Source organism: Oenanthe melanoleuca, chromosome 17, assembly GCF_029582105.1.
Source record: "Oenanthe melanoleuca isolate GR-GAL-2019-014 chromosome 17, OMel1.0, whole genome shotgun sequence".
In the NCBI taxonomy this organism is placed as follows: Eukaryota; Metazoa; Chordata; class Aves; order Passeriformes; family Muscicapidae; genus Oenanthe; species Oenanthe melanoleuca.
In genome coordinates this window covers 7,776,723-7,800,659 of record NC_079350.1, presented here as the reverse complement: position 1 = coordinate 7,800,659, position 23,937 = coordinate 7,776,723, and the positions used below count along the sequence as shown (strand labels likewise).

At 50.6% G+C, this 23,937-nt stretch overlaps 1 protein-coding gene across 1 annotated transcript in view; it reads right to left on the bottom strand.

The window, feature by feature from the left end:
- The window catches only part of ASTN2 (astrotactin 2), a 309,920-nt gene extending 300,892 nt beyond the window's left edge, over positions 1-9,028 (bottom strand). The window contains exon 1 of the mRNA XM_056505281.1: positions 8,683-9,028. Coding sequence (XP_056361256.1) covers positions 8,683-9,028 — 346 coding nt within the window. The remainder of the gene's footprint in view (positions 1-8,682) is intronic.
- Between the last annotated feature and the right edge of the window lie 14,909 nt (positions 9,029-23,937).

Sequence of the window (23,937 nt, the reverse complement as noted above, 5' to 3'; positions counted from 1 at the left end):
CCCTGCTCTCTGTCCCCTCTGCAGCCCTAGTGCAGCTGGCAGTGCCACCCCTGTGCCATGCCCTGCTCTCTGTCCCCTCTGCAGCCTCTAGAGCAGCTGGCAGTGCCACCCCTGTGCCATGCCCTGCTCTCTGTCCCCTCTGCAGCCCTAGTGCAGCTGGCAGTGCCACCCCTGTGCCACCCCTGTGCCATGCCCTGCTCTCTGTCCCCTCTGCAGCCTCTAGAGCAGCTGGCAGTGCCACCCCTGTGCCACCCCTGTGCCATGCCCTGCTCTCTGTCCCCTCTGCAGCCCTAGTGCAGCTGGCAGTGCCACCCCTGTGCCATGCCCTGCTCTCTGTCCCCTCTGCAGCCCTAGTGCAGCTGGCAGTGCCACCCCTGTGCCATCCCCTGCTCTGGAGGAGCAGATGGAAGCACGATGGAGCACAGCAGGGCCCTCTCTCCCAGCCCAGCTGACCTTTAGCAGCCCATGTCCCAGTGTGTGCCCATCCCTGCCTCGCTCTCCTAACAGGATCACTCCCATGCATATGCCTGGGAGCAGCACCATCAGCTCGGTAATCTTCCTAAATACAGCAGTTACCAGGTGACTGGGAAAAAATCTCTTTTACTGCTGATGCTGCTAATGGAAAATTTCTCCCCTTTTGCTGCTGCTTTCAAAGCCAGTCGAGGTTTCCTACAGACTTTGTCTTGCACTAGGACAGGAGAGGTGAAAGCACAGAGAAAGGAGTGCAGGAGTGGTGGGGGACAGATAATGTGAAATAGAGGGAACTGATGCTTCTGCCCCTCCCCACCAGCCACCTGCACCCACAGGCAGAGCCCTGGCTCCAAATCTTGTCTGCCCCATCTTCTCACAGGCAGCCACAGCCCAAGCTCCCCCTGCAAGGACTCCCTTCTTCCCCCTGGCCTGCAGCAGGACACTGGAGCATTCAAGTGCTTCTTGTAGGGAAGGCACCCAAGGGAACAATGGGCCAAAGCATTTACTCTGCCGTGTTTTTCCCCACTTTCCCCCTTCCCAGGAGACAACCAGAAATCAGTGCAGATGCAGGCAGCCAAGATCACTGCTCGTCCCCTCTGCATGCCATTCTGCTTCTTCAATACCATTAAGTGTCTCCATACTGTCTGGCCACTGGAAACTTTAACTGCATTAGCTGAGACCCGAGCAGCAGCACAAACATTCAATTCTTTTAAGTGGCCCCATTTCTTAAGCTGGTTATGCACAAGAACCATCTCTGCTCAATGCCATCACACACCCCACAGGTAGTGGTGGGGCAGGATTTGGGAGCAGCATGGGAACACAGGCCAAGGCTCATCATTCCCCACTTGAAATGGGTGCTGCAGGAGGAGGGCACTTGGGCACGGGCTGTACTGAGAACATTTCAGATAATGAAAGGCATCAATCGAGGCACCTTCTTTCCTTTCAGCTCCAACCCCTGCCCCACACTCTCCATGGCACTTTGGTGTGATGGCAGGCGTTCCTCAAGCCACCTGCAGCTGCAAGCCTGTGTCAAAGAAGCATAAGATCAATACCTCATCATTCCCACACATGGCATCAAACTGTTCTGCCGCTGTCCCAGGCAGTCCCTGAGTGCCTGAGCTCCTGTCACACCAGCAAAGCCCAAGGGCTCAGCCCTGTTTCACAGCCAGCCAACACCACACATCAGCACTGTCACAAAGGCTGGCCCATCACACAGCTGAGGTTCTCACTGTTAGGGCTTAGGAGGGAACAGGCAGCAGGTTCTGCAGATAACATCCATTTGCATGGTGGCACTCGGAGGTCATTCACCACCCCGTTCCCCAGAGAGGACTGCAAGCTCTCTGCATAATTCTGAATAAAAGCTCATTATTTCTTCCTGAAAAAGAGCAACAAAAGCCTTTGGCACACAGGCATGATGGAAAATCAGCTGGGAGGCAGGGGGAGCAGGGGGATCCCCAGCCAGCAGCCTCCTCCCGTGGCAGCTCAGCTGCAGCAGCCAGCTCCTCTCTCCTCCATAGTTAATCTTCTGTTGCCACTAGCTGGTCAATGTGGGTACTCTTGGAAAGCAGCAGCTCCCCGAGCACTGCCTGCACTCAGCTAAGTTGGTGCACATTCCCAGCTTTAACTGGGATATTCAGCCCAGAAAATACCCAAGATGAAGTAAAATCCCTGTCAAGTCCACACCCCGCCGTGCTGGACAAGCCATGTTCAAATTCACCTTTGGGGAGGGAAGGGATGGCCTCAGGACTGACCCATTTTCCTGGGCATTTTTTGCCTGCAGCCCTTCTGGGGGTTATAGTGCTTGCAGACCTGCAGCTCAGCATCCACATCACCAGTATGACCCATCCCGAGCTGGGATCTCCCTCCTCTTCCCAACTCTAAAATCCAACATCTTGGAAAGCTGGAGTAATCACATAGTAATACAAGGAGGGGAAGAAATTGCTACTAGGTTTTCCTCTTTTCTACAGCCTCCCCAGGCAGCCCTCACCACCAGGAACCTGGCCCAGACCCCAGACCACACAGAGCTGTGGATGGGAATGGAGGGGCAGGGAAGCAGCCCCACTGTCAGGTCTACATCTGCCCCTGTCCCATGGAGCCCACCAAGCTGTTCTCATCCTCACCACACCCTCTCATCACACTGAGGCTTTTGGGGTGGAAGATGTGTCTCTTTACCCATTGGATTAGCTGGGGAACAGAAACAATATAAACAGAAAAAAAAATTAAAAAAAACAACCCAACACTTGATTAACCAAAACTCTGGGCTGATACTCCAGGCATCTCAAGCCTAGCAGGGGGCAGTTAATGCAAAAAGGAGGTGCAGAAACTAGACTTTGCTCATTGGCTTTTCACAGAGATGACCCCATTTTTAGATGTGCACAAGCCCTGTGCACACTGGGCACACTCTCTGCACCCACACATGCTGCTCCAGACCCCACAGGCCACCTCAAAGCAGGGAAGGGCACTTCTGAACAGCAGCACCAGTAAGTTGCAGTCACACCAGGTGACCCTTCAGCCTCCCCACCTGCTCTTCACAAACAGGAATTGGGTGAGGGTGGCAAAACCCTGCTCAAGCACTTCTAGGAGCAGCAATAAATACAATCAGCCCATAGGGTGCTGAGTGATTTCCCTTATTTTAATGTATTAATAGAAACTCAGAATGATTAAGGTTGGAAAAAGCCTCCAACATAATTGAGTCCAACCTGTGACCACATTGTCTCCCAGCCCAAATCCCTGAGTGCCACATCCAGGCATTCCTTCCAGAATCAACACTCCTACCCCAAAGAGGACAAGTCCAAGTTACAAGATGACTTCAGAAAGTTAAGAAAGAAGATGAAAGAAGTGGCACTGAACTGCTGAGGAGCTGGAAAAGCAGGGGACAATCATCAATCAGCCACACACAAGGGTCACAGGGGGACACCAGGAATGCAGACACACGAGCCTGTTTAGTGACAGCCACCAAAACAAAGCACCTTGAAGCACTGCAGACACGTCACACAGCATCCATTAAAGCCATTTATGAGAAGTGTGTAGTAAACTGTTCTTATGTAAGCCACTACAGGCTAAGAGCAGTGGTGAAAATTGGTGTGCCTCTTCCCTTCTCTCTCCTCTATATAAACCTGCTCACACACAGACAGAGCTCATCTCAATTAGCTCGGGAGCCAACTGCCTCATTCCCTGAATTGCACTCGGAGCAGGCTACGCCGTGTGAAGCAGCTTCTGTGGGGAACACATGGCTGCTGACTGAGTCAGGATCCATACCTTGGAGAGACCTCACTGTGCAGGGATACAGTCAATGATAGGCTGCTGCACCGCTTGCCGGAGTAACTCCAGGAGAATTAGAGGTGGGAAAAAAAGCCACAAAGCATCAGTAGTATCCAAGGTTAAGCAAAGGGCAGGATGCTTTTTCAGGAAAGGGGAGGCACAGCAATTTGTAATGCACTGGTGGCACTTACATTTGTCATTTCCTGCCACCACTGGGCTTTGCTGAGTAATTTTATAGTAACGTAACTGGGGGTAGTGGGAGAAGCATCCTTCTTGTCTCCAACGCAAGAGGGAAAAAATAAACCAAGGCGTAGGAAACACAGAAACTGTGACACCCCACTGGAGGAGGGACACCGAGCACAGGGAGCTGCCAGTGGGTGTTTGTGCAGTCCAGGAGGAATGCACAAAGAATCAAAGTTTTCTGTCTTTGCTGGGAGAGGATGAAGACATCCCCACCCTGGGCTCCCCACCTTCCTGCAGGTGCTGGGTGCCCACTGAGGCACAAAGAGCTGGAGCTGCTGTCCAGCATCCCAGAGTGGCCACATGGGCACACAGGGAGGGTATGGAGCATCCCTGGTGCCCTCCTGCCAGCATCCCTGGTACCCTCCTGTCCAGCATCCCTGGTACCCTCCTGTCCAGCATCCCTGGTACCCTCCTGCCAGCATCCCTGGTACCTTCCTGCCAGCATCCCTGGTACCTTCCTGTCCAGCATCCCTGGTACCCTCCTACCAGCATCCCTGGCACCTTCCTGTCCAGCATCCCTGGCACCTTCCTGCCAGCATCCCTGGTACCTTCCTGTCCAGCATCCCTGGTACCCTCCTGCCAGCATCCCTGGCACCTTCCTGTCCAGCATCCCTGGCACCTTCCTGCCAGCATCCCTGGTACTCTCCTGTCCAGCATCCCTGGTGCCCTCCTGCCAGCATCCCTGGTACCTTCCTGTCCAGCATCCCTGGTACCCTCCTGCCAGCATCCCTGGTACCTTCCTGTCCAGCATCCCTGGTACCCTCCTGCCAGCATCCCTGGTACCTTCCTGTCCAGCATCCCTGGCACCTTCCTGTCCAGCATCCCTGGTACTCTCCTTCCAGCATCCCTGGTACCTTCCTGTCCAGCATCCCTGGTGCCCTCCTGCCAGCATCCCTGGTACCTTCCTGTCCAGCATCCCTGGTGCCCTCCTGCCAGCATCCCTGGCACCTTCCTGTCCAGCATCCCTGGCACCTTCCTGTCCAGCATCCCTGGTACCTTCCTGTCCAGCATCCCTGGTGCCCTCCTGCCAGCATCCCTGGTGCCTTCCTGTCCAGCATCCCTGGTACTCTCCTGCCAGCATCCCTGGCACCTTCCTGTCCAGCATCCCTGGTGCCCTCCTGCCAGCATCCCTGGTACCTTCCTGTCCAGCATCCCTGGTACTCTCCTGCCAGCATCCCTGGCACCTTCCTGTCCAGCATCCCTGGTACTCTCCTGTCCAGCATCCCTGGTACCTTCCTGCCAGCATCCCTGGTACCTTCTTGTCCAGCATCCCTGGTACCTTCCTGTCCAGCATCCCTGGTACTCTCCTTCCAGCATCCCTGGTACCCTCCTGCCAGCATCCCTGGTACCTTCCTGTCCAGCATCCCTGGTACCTTCCTGTCCACCTTCCTGTCCAGCATCCCTGGCACCTTCCTGTCCAGCATCCCTGGTACCTTCCTGTCCAGCATCCCTGGTGCCCTTCTGGGCACAGGAAGAGGAGCTGCTGTGGAGCATCCCCGGGTACCCACCACCCCCTAGTGGGCTCCTTCCTTCCACGAGTGGCTGCAGCTGCAGCTGCTGCTGTTGCCAGCGTGCCATGGGCCCAGGCCCGGCTGTGTGGATCTTTCCTAGTGCTGGTTTCTCCTCTATCTCAGACCAGGCAGCCCCACAGGCAGGGGTGCTACACTGGAAGCTCTCGCTTTATGCAATTAAGAGAATAAAATCTCATATTATCAGTGAATAGATAAAGTTGTTTCCTCCCTAGAAGGAATCCTTTAAAGGAAAGGGACACACAGCACTCCATGTGCTTTGTACCAGCCACCAGTTCAGAGCATCTACCTGGAGGATGTGGCACTTTGGGACGTGGTTTAGTGTTGGACTTGGCAGTGTTAGGTTTTTAGTTAGACTTGATGATCCTAAAGATCTTTCTCAACCTACATGATTCCATGACTTTTAGTTTCACACCACTGCAGAAACTGTCAGGCTGGCACCTGCCAGCCTTTAGCTACAGATCACCCACCCTCCTTTAAATGCCAAGGAGTGAGGAGCAGCACAGGAACCACTGCAGCACTGGGAGATTTACTGAGCTGGGAGCTGCTGAGCAGACCCAGGCTGCAGCCCTGGCTGCTTAAACTCATTGCCACCAAGAAAAGCAACCTTTTCTTTCCTGCCTCCTGTCCTGGAGAGACTTTTGAGCCCTGCAGAACAGAGTGGCCTCAATATTTTCTCAACTTATTTCACTTCAGAGTCAGTAGCATCAGCAGCATGTCTAGCCCTGCCAGCTTTATGCTTTTTTTTTTTAATTTTTTTTTTTTTTTTTTTTACTTTTCTTTCAAAAACCCCTCCAGGATGCCAGTCAGGATGGCTGTCCTGAGCTGTGTGCTTTAGGAGGTCATCCTGCCCCATCCTTACCCCGCTGTGGCCAGAAAGTGATCTCTGCTCACAGCAAGACCCTGCACTCCAAGACATTCAGGAGTCCTCAACACATTTGCAGCCGGCAGGACGTCAGCTCTTACGTGTCCTCCTGAGCTCATGCCCAGACAGCCACTAAACATGTCCAGCAACACGCATAAAGAGATACAATCATCAGAAACCAGCTAAAGATAAGGACCTGCAAAGATTCTGCCAAAGAGAAATCTCTGCCCCCACCACTCCCAAGCTCTCCCACTTGTAACGTGATTTTCACCTCCAAGAGCCCATTACAAGGCAGCAGCTGCTCTCCGGTTCCCAACCATCAATGAAGTTAGAAAAGGATAGAGAGGGGGAAAAAAAAACACCACAGAAAACTACAGCTTTAATTCCTGCACTGGGAAAACTAGCCAGCAGAAATCCTCCACAGCCCTCACCCAGAGAAGAGTTAACTGAGAGCGAGACAGTTGCCACACAGGAGACGGGAGAAATGCAACAAATTTCAGAAATATCAGAACATCCACAGCAAATCATGAGCTAGACCTTGGGAAGGACAAGTGTTTTACCTTCTCTGGAGGCAACAGACTGATTAATTCCAGGACCATGATGAAGCCATCCCACCATGGGCACAGCCTCCGTTTATCTTCCCACCTGCCTGATGCCTGTGAGTCCAGGGGAACAGGAGGGGATGTTTTGGGGTCTTCTGTTCATGAAGAGGCAGGAAAACCCCCACAGATTTGCACAAGACATGCTCCATATTCATGAGTACACACATAACCAATATGCCAGGCAAGTAAAGGAAAATTTTAGATGAAGACATGGTCTCTTTACTGGCAGGCACTCGCAGAAATAGGATTTGCTATACAAGATCGTGCCTCTGATCTATCAAGACAAATTTCTCTCCTCGAACTTGAGCTATTATCTAAGCTCACACAGAGGGGTTTCTTTGCTATCTGATATATTTAGATCAGTGCGCAATTCACACCCAGTCCCTGAAGAAACTGTACTCTAATCTGAAAATTAACTCAGTGAACCATGAAACTTCTTGTTACTTTTAACCACGGTATGGTAAACGTCATTCCTACTGCAACAAACCTTTGATTTGTCACTTTTGTTAGTGGAAACAGAGTATCTGGTTTGTTTCGGATTTTTGCAGTTGACCAACCCCGTCTAAGGAAACTGCAAAGCTGGAGCCCGAGAGGCTCAGCAAGTACCACCAACTTATTTATTACGGCGTTTGCTACAGCAAAGCTTCACACAAGGTGAAATGACAGATCTGGGGAACACATTAGGCATTTGCCTAGCCCTGCCCATTGCACCCAGTGAAAGGCAATCACTCCACGAGGTACGGGAAGGGACTTGGGGTCAGCTGTCCCCAATGAGCCTGGACATCGGCACACCTCGACACACCTGAGGCACACAGAGAGATGTGCTGAAATATACAATTCCCATGCCTCAAGAGATACCTGAGACCCGACTTAAGCAGGTACTCAAATTATCCTAGGTCTGGATGACAAAAAACAGCACAGCTGATGGATAAAACAGGGATCAACAAAAACCCTTCGGTGACCTGGCAGAGTAAACACTGCACTGCCCAGGTGACAATCGGAACAGTTCTCTTGGAGGACTGGCTGATAACGGCACACAAATGGGTAAAAGTGACAAGAGGCAGCTCGGGCACCCCATCCGAGACAACGGGATCCGGCATCAAGACCGAAGTAGGACCACGGGATTATTTGTATTCCCATCCCCCTCCCCACGAAGCTGCGAGCGGAGGAAAGTCTGCAGCGTTCCCACAGACCCGGGCGCTGGAGTTGTGCGTGAAGCGAGAGCGAGCTTCGAGAATTAACACGAAGCATTTATAAAATCAGGCTCTGGTTAGAAAAACAGCCTCTCCCGCTCCGCCGGGCTCGGCGGCACCTCCTCGGGGCTCAGAGCTCAACTTGGAGCACACGAGGCAGCCCCCATCACTTCCAGCCTGCGCGGGGATGCTCTCCTCCTCCCGGGGAATGCTTTCCTCCTCCCGGGGCTGGCACCGGCGGCAGCCTCAGGCCCTGCTAAAAAATCCCTCCCCGGCAGGAAAGGCAAAAAAAAAAAAAAAAAAAAAAACCAAAAAAAACCAACAAAACCCAAAAACCAGAATGCATCACAAGGGGCAGGCTTAGAAAGCCCCAAAACACATCGAGCTGCCCGCGGAGCGGGGAGGGCGGACACGGAGCCGGCACGGCGGGTGACAGATGCTTCGGGGATGCTCCGGGATGGCGGGGCGGGATGCGGGATGCGGGACGGGACGGGGCGGGAAGCGGCGCGGGCTCCTACCGAGGGTGAAGAAGGGCAGCTCGGTGTTGTCCAGATCGTCCTGCACGGCGACGCGGCCGGGCAGCTCGCTGCGGACGAAGAGCAGCAGGCGGGACTCGGCGGCGGCGGCGGGCGGCGGGGCGCCGCTCCAGCTGATGTCGTTCTCGCGGAGCACGGGCAGCGTGGACACCGTCACCGTCTTCACGCGGCAGGGGCCGGGGGGCTCCCGCGACGCCGCCGCGCCGGGCCCGCCGCCGAGCAGCACGGCGGGCGGCGGCAGCAGCAGCAGCAGCAGCAGCGGCACCGGCGGCAGCACCGGCGGCAGCGGAGGAGGAGCGGCGGCCCCGCGGCGCGGCGGAGCGGCCATGCCGGCCGGAGCCAGGCGCAGGAGCGGGAGGCGAGCGGAGCCGGGCGCTCTGAGCCGCCCCAGCCCCGCCGCCGCCGCCGCCACCGCCCGGGCCCGCCCCCCGCCCCGCCCCGGTACCGGCCCCGCCGCTGCTCCCTGCCGACCCTCCGCCCGCCCCGCAGCCACAACGCCGCTCCCCGCTCTGGGTGATGCTCTCGGTACCGGTACCGGCCCCGCCGCTGCTCCCTGCCGACCCTCCGCCCGCCCCGCGCCCGCAACGCCGCTCCCCGCTCCGGGAGATGCTCTCGGTACCGGTACCGGCCCCGCCGCTGCTCCCTGCCGACCCTCCGCCCGCCCCGCGCCCGCAACGCCGCTCCCCGCCCCGGGAGATGCTCTCGGTACCGGTACCTGCCCGGCCCCTCTCCCCGCGGACCCTCCGCCAGCCCCGCAACCACAACGCCGCTCCCCGCCCCGGGAGATGCTCTCGGTACCGGTACCGGCCCGGCCCCTCTCCCCGCGGACCCTCCGCCAGCCCCGCAACCACAACGCCGCTCCCCGCTCTGGGTGATGCTCTCGGTACCGGTACCGGCCCGGCCCCGCTCTCCCGGCCCGGCTGTGCGCTGCTGCTGCTGCTGCATCCCTCCTGAGCCGCACCGCCGGCAGGGTTGGAGGAGACGGGCTCTGGCAAGGGCATGGGATGCCTTGGATGTGGCGGAGGGAAGGGTTAAATGGGATATTAGGGAGACCCCAGGGTGGGGCACTGGCACAGGTGGCCCAGAGGAACTGTGGATGTCCCATCTCTGGAAGTGTCCAAGGCCAGGTTGGACGGAGCTTGGAGCAGCCTGGGATAGTTAAAGACCCTGCCCATGATGGTCTTTAAGGTCCCTTCCAATCCAAATCATTCTAGAATTCCATGATTTTATGAAAATCCTGCTGTATCTCCCCCCATCCAGCTCATTGCCACTCTTTCCTCAGCCTGTTCCTTCCTTTCAGGGAACTGCCAGGGTGCAAGAGCACAGAAATGAGTTTCCTGAGAGCTTTTACTAATTATTACCCTCTCAAGTGAATAGGCACCTCCAGCATCCAGGGCACACAGGCATGGCTTGCAACGACAAACCCGGAGAAGACAAGCTTGTGACCTAGAGCAAAAGATTTCAGATATGGGGCCAGAAGGATAAAAGACCCTGAGGTCTGCTCTCAGATTCCTCTATCCCTCCATCACATGAGTGCCTCGGTGCCACCTGAAGGCTGCAGTTCGTGCTTGAAGCTCCAGCGCTTCTGCCTTGAACTGCGGTGGAGCCACCTGGCTCTTGCAACTGGAATGATGGGGGTGAGTTTGAAGGCAAACCCTGTCCCTGCAGACAAAAGAGACACATTTGACCCCAGTCCCAGAGCGTCTGAACTCCTGCCCACAGTCGGGCATGACTAACAAAGACAAGGAGAGACAGCCTACAGGAGCTGTGAGTCAGTGACTCACAACAACAATTTCCTAGTGACTGCTAATCTACCTGATTTTATTTGTAGATGTACATATAAAAGAAGATGTCAAAACCCTAACAAAGCACGCTTAATGCTCAGGCTTATATTATTTCCACAAGCTAATTAAGAGCAATTCATCACATGCCTATTGAGGCAAAACAGCCTCTGAGATACCTAGGTCATCAAATGTTAAAACCACAACAAGGGCAGAATGGCAATGAATATGAAATCCAGCAAACAAACAGCTCCAGCCCCATTCCCAGGAGCCATTCCCAGCTCCAGCTTCCAGCCTTAACAAGCTGCAGCCCCGCTGGAGTGTGAGAGCAGTGACTGTTTCCAGCTACAGGAACAGAGAGAAAGCAAAAAGCGCTCACCAGCAAAACAGGCAACTTGTTGCAAAACCATTACATGTGGGACCCCAGCTCTAAGCTGGTGGGGTGTTGTTTCTAGGCTTGCTGGAAAAAAATAATCAGACAAAAATGCAGCCCTGTCAGCAGCTGTTTGCTGAGAAAAGTGTAATACTAGAAAAAAGTTTTCCCTTCCCTTCCCTTCCCTTCCCTTCCCTTCCCTTCCCTTCCCTTCCCTTCCCTTCCCTTCCCTTCCCTTCCCTTCCCTTCCCTTCCCTTCCCTTCCCTTCCCTTCCCTTCCCTTCCCTTCCCTTCCCTTCCCTTCCCTTCCCTTCCCTTCCCTTCCCTTCCCTTCCCTTCCCTTCCCTTCCCTTCCCTTCCCTTCCCTTCCCTTCCCTTCCCGTTATTGGTACATGTGCTCCTTTTTTTTTCTTATTTTTAAAATTTCTTCTAGTCAAAGAGTGCAAAGAGCCAGTGCAGCATCGATACACAAAGTGAATATAGATACAAAATAAGTAAATTTTAAATATTATTTTAGAACAGCAAATCCTGAAAAAGAAAAACATCTTTCTCTTTAAGGCCCATCCATGTTATTTCTATCCCCAGGTAGGCACTTGCTGCACAACTGCATCCATTTGCTATAAGCAGAGACTTTTTCTGTCAAGTACCAGGAGATTTTGGTGAGGGGCTGTCCTTGGGCTAGGAAGGGGATCTGGAGATCCCCACTGCTGCTGCCACAGCTCTGAGCAACGTGGTTTCTCCTCTCAGTTTGCTGAATTGGTGGGCAGGACATGTTTTAGGGGCATGCAGATTTTCCCTGACCTAGCATATGCCATGGACCAACGAGGTGAATGTTCCAGGCTTAGAGCTGGAAAGCAAAGATTGGGAGACACAGGTTGAGACACCTGCTCTGCTATGGGCTGTCTGGCTCCAGACAATCCTGAGAGATGAGAAAACAGAGGTCCAGCAGCTCTGCAGACATCATTTGGTCCTATTTTGCTTTACTTTTTAGATTCACAAAGTTCTGCTAACAACTCTCTGCTGATCAGCACACTCAGATTTTCTCGAGTGCTCCTGTACAAGCACAGACAGGATGATCAAGGGGAAGGTTCTGCAAACCTGAAAATGTGCCTGAAATGGGCACATTCAGCTTCCATTTAGTCTGGATCCTTCCCTGTGTAAATGCAAATATCCATTCTCATTTTGGGGAGAAAAGGATTTCTGCTTTTTCCTTCCAAAGAACTGAGCAAAAGGCAGGACTTCAGGGTTTGAAAACCATCAATAATATTTGCAAAGGGGAATATTTAATCCTGCTTTACAACTGAGGTAAGAGGTCTCTATTATCCCCCGCCCTTTTACAGCACAAAAGTAAATGGCACAAACAGGGTTCTGAGAGTTTCACTTGCTGAAAAGATATTCTAGGAGCACTTACAGAAGTTTGTCTGACTTGATAACTTGAAGATACTTTAAATCTGAACGAACTGTGGATTTTCAAGCCAATTGCATAGCCCATAACCCAGATTGCTATTTCTAAACGAGGCCTATTTTTAATATCTTTTTCTTATGCTTCATGGATCCAGCCTTTCCTTGGGGACACCAGAGCCCGCCTGACCGTCAATTTCGATAGCACTGGGGCCAGGAATCCAGCAAAAAACTGCCATTCCCAGCAAAAAACACTGCATGGAAATGGAAATCGTCTTGCAAGTGAAAATGCATTGCACTGACAAGACCCATCTGGGCGGGGTGAGATGGGGGACCTGACGGGTTGTCAGGAAGCACCAGCTCCATTCTCAGCTCAGCTGCTGAGTGTGCAGCTTGGGGGCAAATCCCTTCTTTTTTCCCCACTCTGTTTTTTTTTTTTTTTTGTTGTTGTTGCTGTGTTTTTTTGTTTTTTTTTTTTTTTTTAAATCCTCTCTCGCACACAGGAATGCAAGGAAAATAATTAGTTGCTTCCATAACGGATAAAAAGAGATACTGAGGGCTGTGGGAATTATTTCTGTACTGGTCCCAAGCGTGGGGGTTTGCACAGAAAGCAGAAACATTCTCAGTAGGAGCTGGGAGCTTCTCCACGACTGGGAGGCAGCAGTGGGCTGTTCCCGGGTGGAGCAGCCTCTAGGAGAAGACTGAGCATATGCTGTGTGTCATGCAACCCAGGAACCTTGGCTGTGCCTCTCTGTGCCTTATGCCTCTATCTTCCCACATTCAGGCCTGATTTTCACCTGAGTGGATAGTTTAGCAGGAGCTTGGAGACATTCAATTTATTTCTTAGTCCCAAGCAGAGCAGTTCAGCCCCAGGGTTATTTCCTTCTTCATGACAATACCCCAAGTGGGATTGAGGCAAATGCAGGATTTTGTGCCTCTGTGGAGAGCTTTGTGAAGACATTTTGCTAGAAAGTGCTTAAAATATCTGTATGATCTAAGTTTAAAATGGATGGTGAAGGGGGAAAAACGGTAATTGTCATTTAAAGGGTCACAGATGAAGTGTTCTTTGACTTTCAATCCTGTGAGCTGTATTTCTGGACACCCAAAACTAATGCACCTTTTATAGGCTGGCACAGATGAGGAGGTTATTGCAAAGATACCAATAGCAGCTTTCTGAAGTGGTTTTCAATTGGCCCCATTACTAAAGGGATGCACATACAGCAGGGATCATTAAAATGCACTATGTATTTACAATACAGAGAGCAATTTGTGTTTGTAATGCCTGTATGTCGCAAATCCTGCTGCTTGCAATCAGAGGAGAAACTCACTGGTAGAGCTCTGATGTAATCAGTGGTTTATATTTCACCCTGCCAGGGTCACATCAGCATCAATAACTCTGCTGAAGGAGTAAGATTTTATTTTTTTTTTTTTTTTATTGTGAAGTAAATGGCACAAAATTAATTTTGTTTCCAAGCTGCAGTGCACAAATGCTGATCTCCAGGCACACGGTACCTGACAGTGACCACAGGGCTCAAGCTGTGCTTTTGCCAGCTCTCACAAGCAACACAGGAGACAGGCTGGGTCAGCAATTCCAAGAAATACCTCCTGAGAGAGGAGGGGGTGCATAAAGTGCCCCGTGCAATTCGTTCTTTGTGGGTTAGCAGCGAGCCAGGGGCCCCTCGCTGTGCTCAGAGCTGCAGGAGCTGCTGCTTTCTGACACTGCATCAAAACGGGAGCTTCCTGACCACTCCAGAGAAGTGCCCTGAGGGGACACTCTGCCAGCTTTAGCCTCCCTGCTTTGGCAGCCAGAGGAGGCTGAATTGTCTCCTCCCTCCTCAGGTGCGAGTGGCTGGTTCCTCCCTTTTACAGGAGAGCTGAGAAGCACCAGCTGTGCGCTGGGAAACAGCCCCTGGGCTGGAGTGGGAACAGGGAGCTGCATCATCTGTGCAGCAAGGAAAGGCTGCTCAGCGTTTTGGGCTGAGGTACAGGCTGAGCAGCTGTGCTCCAGCCAACAGCCTTGCTCACCTGTGCTCAGGTGCCCATGGCCATGGCATTTGCTAGCTGTCTCCTCTGACATCCTGCACCTGCTTGTCTCTTTATAGCTCCCCTAGGGCTCACTGGGGTTTCAGCCTGACATTTCCTGTGTGTGGTGGCAGCAGGGTTTTGGGCACGTCCAGGACCAAAGCCACACTGCAAAGGGACCTTGCACACCCTGAGGCTGGAGTCAGGCAGGTACCTGCTACAATCCCCCTCCCAAACAGCCCCATTGCCAGGCACAGACCAGCCTGGCTGTCAACAGCACTTGGAGAGGAAGGGAAAACCCAAGGAAAAATGGAAAGCAGCCTGTTGCTTGAGCCAAAGTCCAAGGAACGAGACTTTCCCATCCCCTCCTTCAGAACCCCAGAACCACTCCATCACTGCCTGCCCTCTGACACAACTTCAGGAGCAGCAACAGCCTCCAGTGTGGCTCCTCTCCTTGCCAAGATGAAAGAAACCTTCAATGCATGTAACTCTTGCACTCTACTTAATTAATCAGTTTTTGCATTACAACTGAAACTTCTTTGATGCATGAAATATTAAGGAGCAGCACAGGGAGGGGAAGGAGGGGGTGGTATTGGCTTTCACTGCCTGGGAGATGGATGGGCTGAGGGAGCCAGGGGCTGAGCTGCAGGCAGCACATCTGCAGCAGGACAGCCTGCCCAGGCAGAGAGGTGCCAGCCAACAAAGGCATTCCCTGCTCTTCTTGCCTCTCAAGCAGATGGTTTTTGCTCCATGTTCAGGCCCTACATGCTCATCAAGGTTTGTTCACACAGGCAGAGGAAGGGGACAGTGCCTGATTAAACTTTCATGAAAAATAATCTCTGGTTGATTCATTGTTTTTTTTTTTTTGTCTCATGATGGCTTCAAGAAAGTGAAGTGAAATGAGTCTTGGGTGAAAAGAAACAGCTCTGTTCTGGAAAAGCCAGACAGGCTTTTAGTCAGATGAGTCTCTCCCAAAGGATGTGTGAGTAGTTATCTGTGTTATGCCTTTGGAAGTGACATTTCCACGCTGAGCTCTGAAGGAGGGAAGGCAGAAATCCACACACACCCGTGTGGATATTCCTGCATCCCTCCCTCGTGCACAGCAGGGACTCAGTGCCACGGTACCAGGTGTGTTTGGCACCAGAGAGCCACTCTGCTCTTTAAAACAAACAAACAAAACCAAACCTCCTTTTTCTCTGAAACCATCACATTTGATCAAAGTCCCCTGGCAGCTCTGCAAAAGAGTCCAAAGCAGAACCCTGAGTCTTTGCTTTTCACCCTGCTCCTTCCCAGCTGACTCATTCAGGAGCTCTGTTGGCTTCTGAAAAGGAATCCATCAGTTCAGACCTGCTTGCACTGACCCATCAGCCCCTCCAGAGCATCACCATGGACCTGGCAGAGCCTGGGCAGGTAACACATTCCCCATAAACAAATGGCAATGCTTGGGCCGGCTTTAGCTCCATAAAGGGTAATAAATTAATAAATCGGTTAATTATACCCACCATAGAATTTAATTAGACCATTTCTGTTCACTCTGCTCCAGCCAGAATCTCAATTATAAATCTTTATTTTCAAGGTTTCACAGCTTGGACTTAAAAATTTGCTCTGGGCTTAAACATGACACACAAGGTCTTCTGTTCAGGGACTGCTCCAGTTTTTTTAACCAATCTTTCTTAAAAAGGTCAGGTTGGGAGACCAGATGGCTCGAGGGGAAGGTAATGAAGATGCAGGGCTTTTCTGGAAGAGATGGCTGGATGAAATTGTGGGCAGCTTAACAGAGCTGAGACATTATTAAAGGCTGCTGGGTGAAACCACACTCGGCTCTCCCTGATCCCAAACAGGAGTCCTGGCTGCAAAATGCGACAGGGGCTCCTGCTAAGGGGCATCCCCACTCCCCATCGGCAGAGATCAAGGGCTGCAGGGGCTGGGGAGAGACCCCCGGGGCAGGGCCAGGCAGGGGGAGCTCCCACACCTGAGCACAGCTGCTGCACAGGGAATGTGCTCCAGGGCTCTCAGGTGTGTGTGTGCTGCTCCCCCCGCAGCAATCACCCCTCTGCCTCCTCCTTCTCCAAGGAGGCCAGCTGGGTGACCTGGAGTAGCTGGGAAAAAACACACAAGGCAGATGAGAAATTATTCCACTTTTAAAATTGTTATGATTTTGAAGGTAATTTAGGACCCACCTTTTGCTTTCTGGAGTTGATGGTATTGAAATCCAGTACTCTGTCTGGTTAAATGTGCTCTGAAATATTCTGATCATTTTAAAATGTCAATAGTGTTACAGGAAAAACAGAAAACTTGTTTACCAGCAGCAGAAGCATCTACAGTCTCAGGTCACATCTTCATCCAATCCAAGGCATGCTATTCCATATTCCCTCATTGACTTAATTAGTTGATTTGCTTTCCATGCCCTGTGCCAAGCCCCCACCTCCCTCTGAGGGAAAACAGGGATTGTCAGCAGGGCCCAGATCAGCAGCCAGCCCTCAGAAGATTTTTCCAGGCAGTCCCATTGGTCATCCAGCCCATCTTTTGGCTCAATGTATATTTTTAGGAGCAGTGCAGGTGCCTGTTCATTTACTACCACAACCACCCTGGCATATTAGAATTTTGACAATATTTTCTCCACCCTAATTCCCCAGTAATGCAGTTGTGCACATCCTACCTGTCCTAAATACTGGGTAAGCCAGACCTCAGGACTGCTGATTAAATCTTGAACCACTAGGTCACAATAGTTTGTAGTCTGGTTGGTTCACCATAGAATTTAACCCTTTGGAAACACTGGCTGCCTGATCTGTGCCAAATTCCTGCTCAGGAGACTTTGATGTATGGCAGGAATTACCGGTAATAAGGAAAAAGATATATGGGATGGATTAATCAAATCATAAATTTCTTAAATCTCTATGGCAGTCCATAAATCAAATTCTGCTGGATGCTACTGGCCCTTTCTCAATGTATAATAGGAACTAGAATGACCTGTACATACAGAGCAGGGTGGGTTTTTTTGTTGTTGTTTCTTGGTTTTTCTTTTTTGTGGTCAGCTAGGAAACTCTGGCTCAATGATTAAAACACCTTTTCTATAAGGAGCATGTTTATGTACTTCAAGCTTCACTATTGGAAATGCATGCACTTTTTGGAAGGTAAAATGTGTATATTCCCACACCAAGAGTTAACTCAGACACAGAACAGCTACTGGATGGCCCAGCTTGGGTTAGTTTGAGTTTGATGAGGCAGAGACAGGTCTTTTCCAAGCACTGATGACTATCCTAGGCAGGCCTTCAAACCATTCTGATTTTTTAGGGTTTTGCCCCATTTTGTGTGCAAAGCAGCTGGAAACCCTGGAACAGAACATACTGGGAGCCCAGCAACCAGCATCCCTTCCCTGCTGAGGTTCAGCTGGATCCCAAAAAGGACCTGCTCCACTGGGCTGATGACAAGAAATTCACAACTAAGGGCAGCAGAGTATCAGTCTTATTTCCAGTAAAATCATCACTTGGAATCATCCCTTCAGACTAAGCCCTCACCCAGCTCAGGCTGCCCTTTGTTTCTGGCCCTCTGAGAGGCACAAATCCCAGCTCCTGTGCCCACCATCCCTCTGCTTGCCATGTGTGGGGCTCCCTTCAACCCTCACACCAGCCCTGTTTAACACCAGTCCTTTCCCAAGGACCTTTGCTGTCCCACTCAAACCTGGATTCATGATCTTGCCATCAGACAGGCTCCCTGGCCTTTGGACACCTCAGATGTTTGGGTGTTATTCACAAAATAAAAGTGATAATGTGCCCAGGGTGAGCTGCCCCAAGCACCACTATGTGTTTACCAGAGGGAGCAGCAGGATTCAGAAGTTCAATTTCTTTTTGTCTGTCCACAGATACATGAAACAAGGAGATTAAACACCAGGAATAAGCACCTATAAATAAAAGTGACTATTTAAATCCACCAAAGCCAGACTATTCATTATGAAATCTCCTGCTCTTCCCCAACAGCAGCACAGCAGTGCTTCTGAATTTGTTTACAGCTGCACAGGACAACAGAGCACCAACCTTCACTTTGAACCTGGCTGTGGGGAGCCCTCAGTCATTAATTATCAAAGCCCTGCCTTGACCAAGGGACTGCAGCCGTGGATTATTGTTTCCTTTCCCCAAAGGAAAATGAAAGCACACACTGAACAAGCCCCTTAAAATCCTCTGACAAAGCTGAACCTGAGACTAAGTGAGAGAGGGTTAAAAAAACAAACAAACAGCAACCTTAGGATGCTCTTTCTCTGGAGCCAGGAGCGGGGGATGCAGCAGGAATCTTCAGGCTGTGCTGGCAGCGGATGCCCTCTGTTGGCATCTTCAGAAACACGATCCTGCACAGGCTGGCAGCTCCCATCCCTGGGATCGTCCCGGGGGTGCTGGGCTGGTGTGTGGGCACGCAGCAAAGAGCAGCAGCCCCTGCCCTGGCTCCAGGGACAGAGTTTGCAGAAGATTATTTCCACCCTCCAGCCCTTGAATCACATGTATTAAAAAAAAAAAAAAAAAAAAAAAAAAAAAAAACCAAAAAACCCAAAACAAAACAAAACAAAACAAAAAAAAACCAAAAACCCCCAAAAAAACAAAAAACAAACAGACAAAAAACCAAAAAAAAAAAACCCCAAAAACCCCACAAAAACACCAAACAGCAAAAACAAACACCCCCCCACAAAAAAAAAAAAAAAAAAAAAAATCAAATCAACAAAAAAAAAACAACCAAAAAATCAAAGACAAAAACAAAACCAAAAAACCCGAATATGTAGCATCACCTCTCCTGGCTCTTGCTGCTGCCACACAGGACAGCAGGTTGGGAAACTGCTCTGCTGTGATGGAGCTTCCCCTGCCCCACACCCCCAAAGCAAGGCTGGTGCCTCCTGGCAGGGAAGGAGCACAGCAAGAGGAGCCTGGATAAGCTGTTTAGGGAGAACTTGTGTCCCCAGAATTATGGAATATCCTGATTTGGAAGGGAGCCACAAGAATCAACACATCCAGCTCCTGGTCCTGCACAGGACACCCCAACAACCCCACCCTGTGCCCAAGCATTGTCCAAACTCTCCTGAAGCTCTCTCAGGCTTGGGGCTGTGACCATTCCTTGGAATAAAGCAGCTCAAGGCTTCCAGAGGTCACCATGGCACATCCTGAAGGGCACAGCCTTCCTTGGAAAATGCCGGGCATGAGAAGGTGACCTGGAGGGCTCAGTTCCAGTGTGCAGCATCAGCCTGGCACAAGGAGCCCACCTGGGGACACCTGCCTGGCTCAGCCCCACTCATGGGTCACAGTACTGCTGCTTTTGCCTTTCCCCAGCCCTGCTGAGGTGCCTTGGTCAATAAACATTGATGCAAAAGGCACTTCTGGCCCCAAAATCCCGGTGCCACAAGGGCTGCTGCTCCCTCAGGGCCAGGAGTGAGGAGCTGCTGGCATTGCCAGCCCATCCCAGAACACCTGGGCAGGGCCAGCAGTGGGAACCCACAGCACTGGAGGGGTCTGCAGGGACAGGCAGATCCACCATCCACCCACGAGGCCTGGGTGGGACACAGAGCAGCAGCACGGCCATGGACAGTGCAGAGCCAGCCCAGGGAGGTTCCAGAGCTCAGACTGGGGTGAAATATCACCTGTGATGGTGGCTGGGCTGGGGCTGGTCAGGCTGTGGCTGCCATTGACTGTCCCTGCCCTGCCACCCTGGAGAGGCCACGTGCAGCACTGGCAGATGCAATGGTGCTGTGATTCCATCTCTAGTCATTCCCAAGGATTGTTCTCCCAGCACAGCATGGCCAGGCTTTGGAAGGGTCAGCTGTGGCTTTGCAGAGGCCTGGGGCTCTGGGCAGCACTGCCCTCTGGATTTGGGGGTCCCATGTGATAAGGGATAATGTGGCAAGTGACATCACTCACTGACATTCCCTCCAGGCAGGGGAAGGTTTTTAAGCTGTGGGTGTTGAACATCCCCTGCTCCCAGGGGCAGGGACCTTTCAGGCTGGGACTAGAGGTGATGTCTCCACTTGCTTGGTTATGTCTTAGACACTACTAAAAGCTGAAAACAAGATGCACAGGGAGGGCACCATCTCTGAATTTGCCTTTCATGGCAGTACAAAGTTGTGATATATTCACCCCATCCTCAACAGCTGTCTTTAAAATAAAGACAATAAAAAGCAAGCACAACAATTTTAGTGGATGATTTGTGGCTATTTTATTGCCAAAGAAAGCAAAAGCAAACTCTGAACCAGAGGAAATCATAAACAATAAATGATCATTATTCCAGTTACAGTCTCCACTGCACTTCTCTCTGAGGACACTTTGTAACAGAGATTATATATGGTAAGAGTGGATTTACCCTTGGAGGGGAGCTAAGTACCTCTTTCCTAAAATGAGTTATAATCTTGTTTTAATGGTAGATGAAAAACAAGGCACGAACATGGCTTGTCTATTTGTAAGGAGGGGAAATTTGTAAATCCTATTTCAGTATTTTAAGGATAATCTAAATAGTTGATAATCAGAAACATGAATAATCTTAAATTAAGCCTGTGAATCCAGTGCAAATACTTAAGTCACTTATTCAAAAGAAACTATAGCAGGATGCACCTTAAGAAAAACACATCAAAGAAAATAGCAATGCTTATATCTGAATAAAATCACAGTCTTGCCCTGTGACTGAAGTTTGGGCAGTCTCTCAAATGCAAGAAAAATATTTGTAACAAATTTAGTGTTTCCTGGATAAACTCTCAGTATTATGAGTTGTAAAAGCATCTGATAACCCCTTAAAACTGAAATGTGGAATGGTTAGGGTTAGAGGGGTTCTGAAATATCTTTAATTCCAACCCCCTGCCATGGGCAGGGACAGCTTCCACTGTCCCAGGTTGCTCCAAGCCCCATCCAACCTGGTCTCAGACATTTACAGGGATCCAGGGGCAGCCACAGCTGCTCTGGGAAATTCTCAGAGCACTTTAAGAGTTTTTAATTTATTCAGTCAATTTTCTGAGTAATTCTTCCAGTTTCACCAGAGTTTAATAGTGACAGAAATTCTGTTTCCAATGAGCCCAGACAACCTCCCTTTCATGTATAGAAATCTTCCAGCTCTCCAAACAGATTTTAATTTAGTTCATTCTTAAAGAGCGCCTTGAAACTCGAGCAGCCATTAAAGAAGTTATTGTCTTTTTTTTTTTTTTTTTTTTTTTTTCTTTAACAACGTTTTCCAAGGTGCCTCTTGACAGAGGGCTAATTCCCCAATTAACATAAATCTTCTTTTCATATCAGTGCCTGGCTGCAGCAGCACCTGTGGTACCTGGAGCATCTCCCCAGCCACAAACCCAGTGCAGGGGGAGGTGCAGGGGATCTCTCACAGTGATGTCTCACAGCACTTGTCATTTCAAACATTTAAGGAATCACCCAAGCTTTACAGCAACAAGAGGAACACGAGCTGAACAGGAGTAACAAACACCTTCCACAGCCTGATTTCCTGTCCTCGGCTTGCCTTGCTTTGAAGTCTTGAATGTGTTTATAGGCAAAATTACTTTCAGTAAGAATAATGTATGTCTTATTATTTTGACTGAATTTAAGTATATTTTTTCCCTTACTGAAAAAAAAAAGTCTGATTTTTTGTTATCATATGGATCTGATAAAACATTTTCCTAAATTTTTTGAAGATTTTTTTTTCCCCTCCCCATGTCTCTTCTAAATTACTGTCCTATATGCTGGGGCTTTTTTTGTTGTTTTTCTTTTTTTTTTTCCCCTTGTTAGTTGTTATGCATTGACCAAATGGTTTCTGGCTTTACAATCTGTCGTCAGTGCTACATCTACAGCTTGCAATTAAGAGCTTCAATTAAATATTTTGCACGAAGATGCATGTTCCAATAACCAAACTTTATATATTTTTTAAAATATAACAAAAAAAAAAAAAAAAAAGGTAATATTATTGAAAAGCAAATCAAGATTGAAGTTAAAAAAACGCCCCATAGGCCTGGATAAATATTCAGTGGGTTTTCTAGCCACAAATGTTATCTCTTTTGATACTGAGGTTGCCCTTGGGTGACAGAAGGCAGAATCTTTCCTGGATTTCCATAAATGAGGCTGAAAGTCTTCTCTGGCAAAGCTGGGTTGATATTCACGGCAAGCATCCCGGATATTTTTAAAATGGCATGTTTTTGATGACTTAGCATATGTTAGCATGGCATACATTAACAGTGCTGCAAGGCATTTCCTTCATCCGTGCAGAAATCATCCCCCAAGTCACTGGAGGAACCCCCGTGCTCTTCCCTTTCCTTACAGGGGCTCTGAGCCACTCCTGAGGTTCCTCCTGGTCCAGCTGTGACCAAGGTCACCTTGGGGTGACAGAGCAGCAGGTCCCCACAGCCACAAAGCCTCTGTGGCTGTGTCACCACCCCAGGGTGGATTTGACACCCACTGCAGGTTTGGTGGCCGAGTGCCAGCAGCTGGAACCAGGATTTAAGGAGAGAGCAATCTGCTGGGTGACTGGGGGTGGCCAAGTGCCACCAGGAGCTGCTTCCCAGGAGCAGAGCTGGCACCTCCAGCCCAGCCAGGGTGGGAGGAGGGAAGGAGGACAGTGTTGGGAAGGATGAATCAGGAAAACCTTATAAATATGATTGCCTAGCAAAAGATTTTGAGAATATGGAAACCATAAGCGAGATTGAAATGAAAGCCATCTTTGAGATACCAAACCTGAGTTACTAAATAACTAGAAGACAATAGGATGGCCAGGAAAGTAATCCCCTCTTGATAGAGCAATGCCTTCTGCTGGAGAGCAGCTCCAAAGGTCAGAGAAGACCCTGCTAACTTGGCAGAAGGGGTCCAGAGAGTTGTTTTTAGGGTTTAAAGTATAAAACATCATGGTAATGTAATGATTCTTACAGGATGTATGTAAATGCTATAGGATTTGTATCTTGTACTAGATTGGTTGGTGGAAATTAGAATATTCAATATAGAAGAAGATTTATTGTATTGTAAATGGGAAAATCACTCTCTTACTTCTCTCTCTTCCTTCCCTCTCTTACCTCTCAGAACTCTCACTACCCCCCACTCTCTCTCTGCCCTGCTCTGAGCTGTGGCTGGCAGCTCCAGCAGGGCCCTTTTTACCCAGCCCTATGCAATAAACCACAAATTTCAAGGCCTGGCTCATAGAGATCTCTCTGTGTGTCACCACCATCCTGACCCCTGTCACATCATACAGTCCCCTCCACACGCTGTCCTGGAGGCTCCTGCTCTGCTGTGGCAGATGTCAGCCAAGCTGGGCTCCTTGGAGCCCTGGCCATGGCAGCAGGGCCTGGCAGCCTCCCAAGGACACAGACAAAGGGAGGCTGGCTGCCTGCACCCCGTTTCACACCCCCCTGGCACGCAGAGCTCTCAGCACTGGGCTGCCTGGCACCACTCCTGACAGAGGAGCAGGGGAGGCTGAGCCCTCTCTGCTCTCTCCTTGGCTTCTGCCCTTCTCCAGTACCTACTGTGTGCTCCTGTTTCCTCACTCAACAGTGATTCTGCAAAGGAAAACCCAGATATTTCCTGCAGGCACACACCCGAGGCTCCCTGGGCTGCACCAGCCCCATGCAGGACGCTGGCACCCCAGGGTTCTCTGCTCAGGCTCTGGGGTCCATCTGGGATGGCCAACAGGACTTTTCCCTGCTGTCTGCTGCTCTCTGCTGGAGATGCT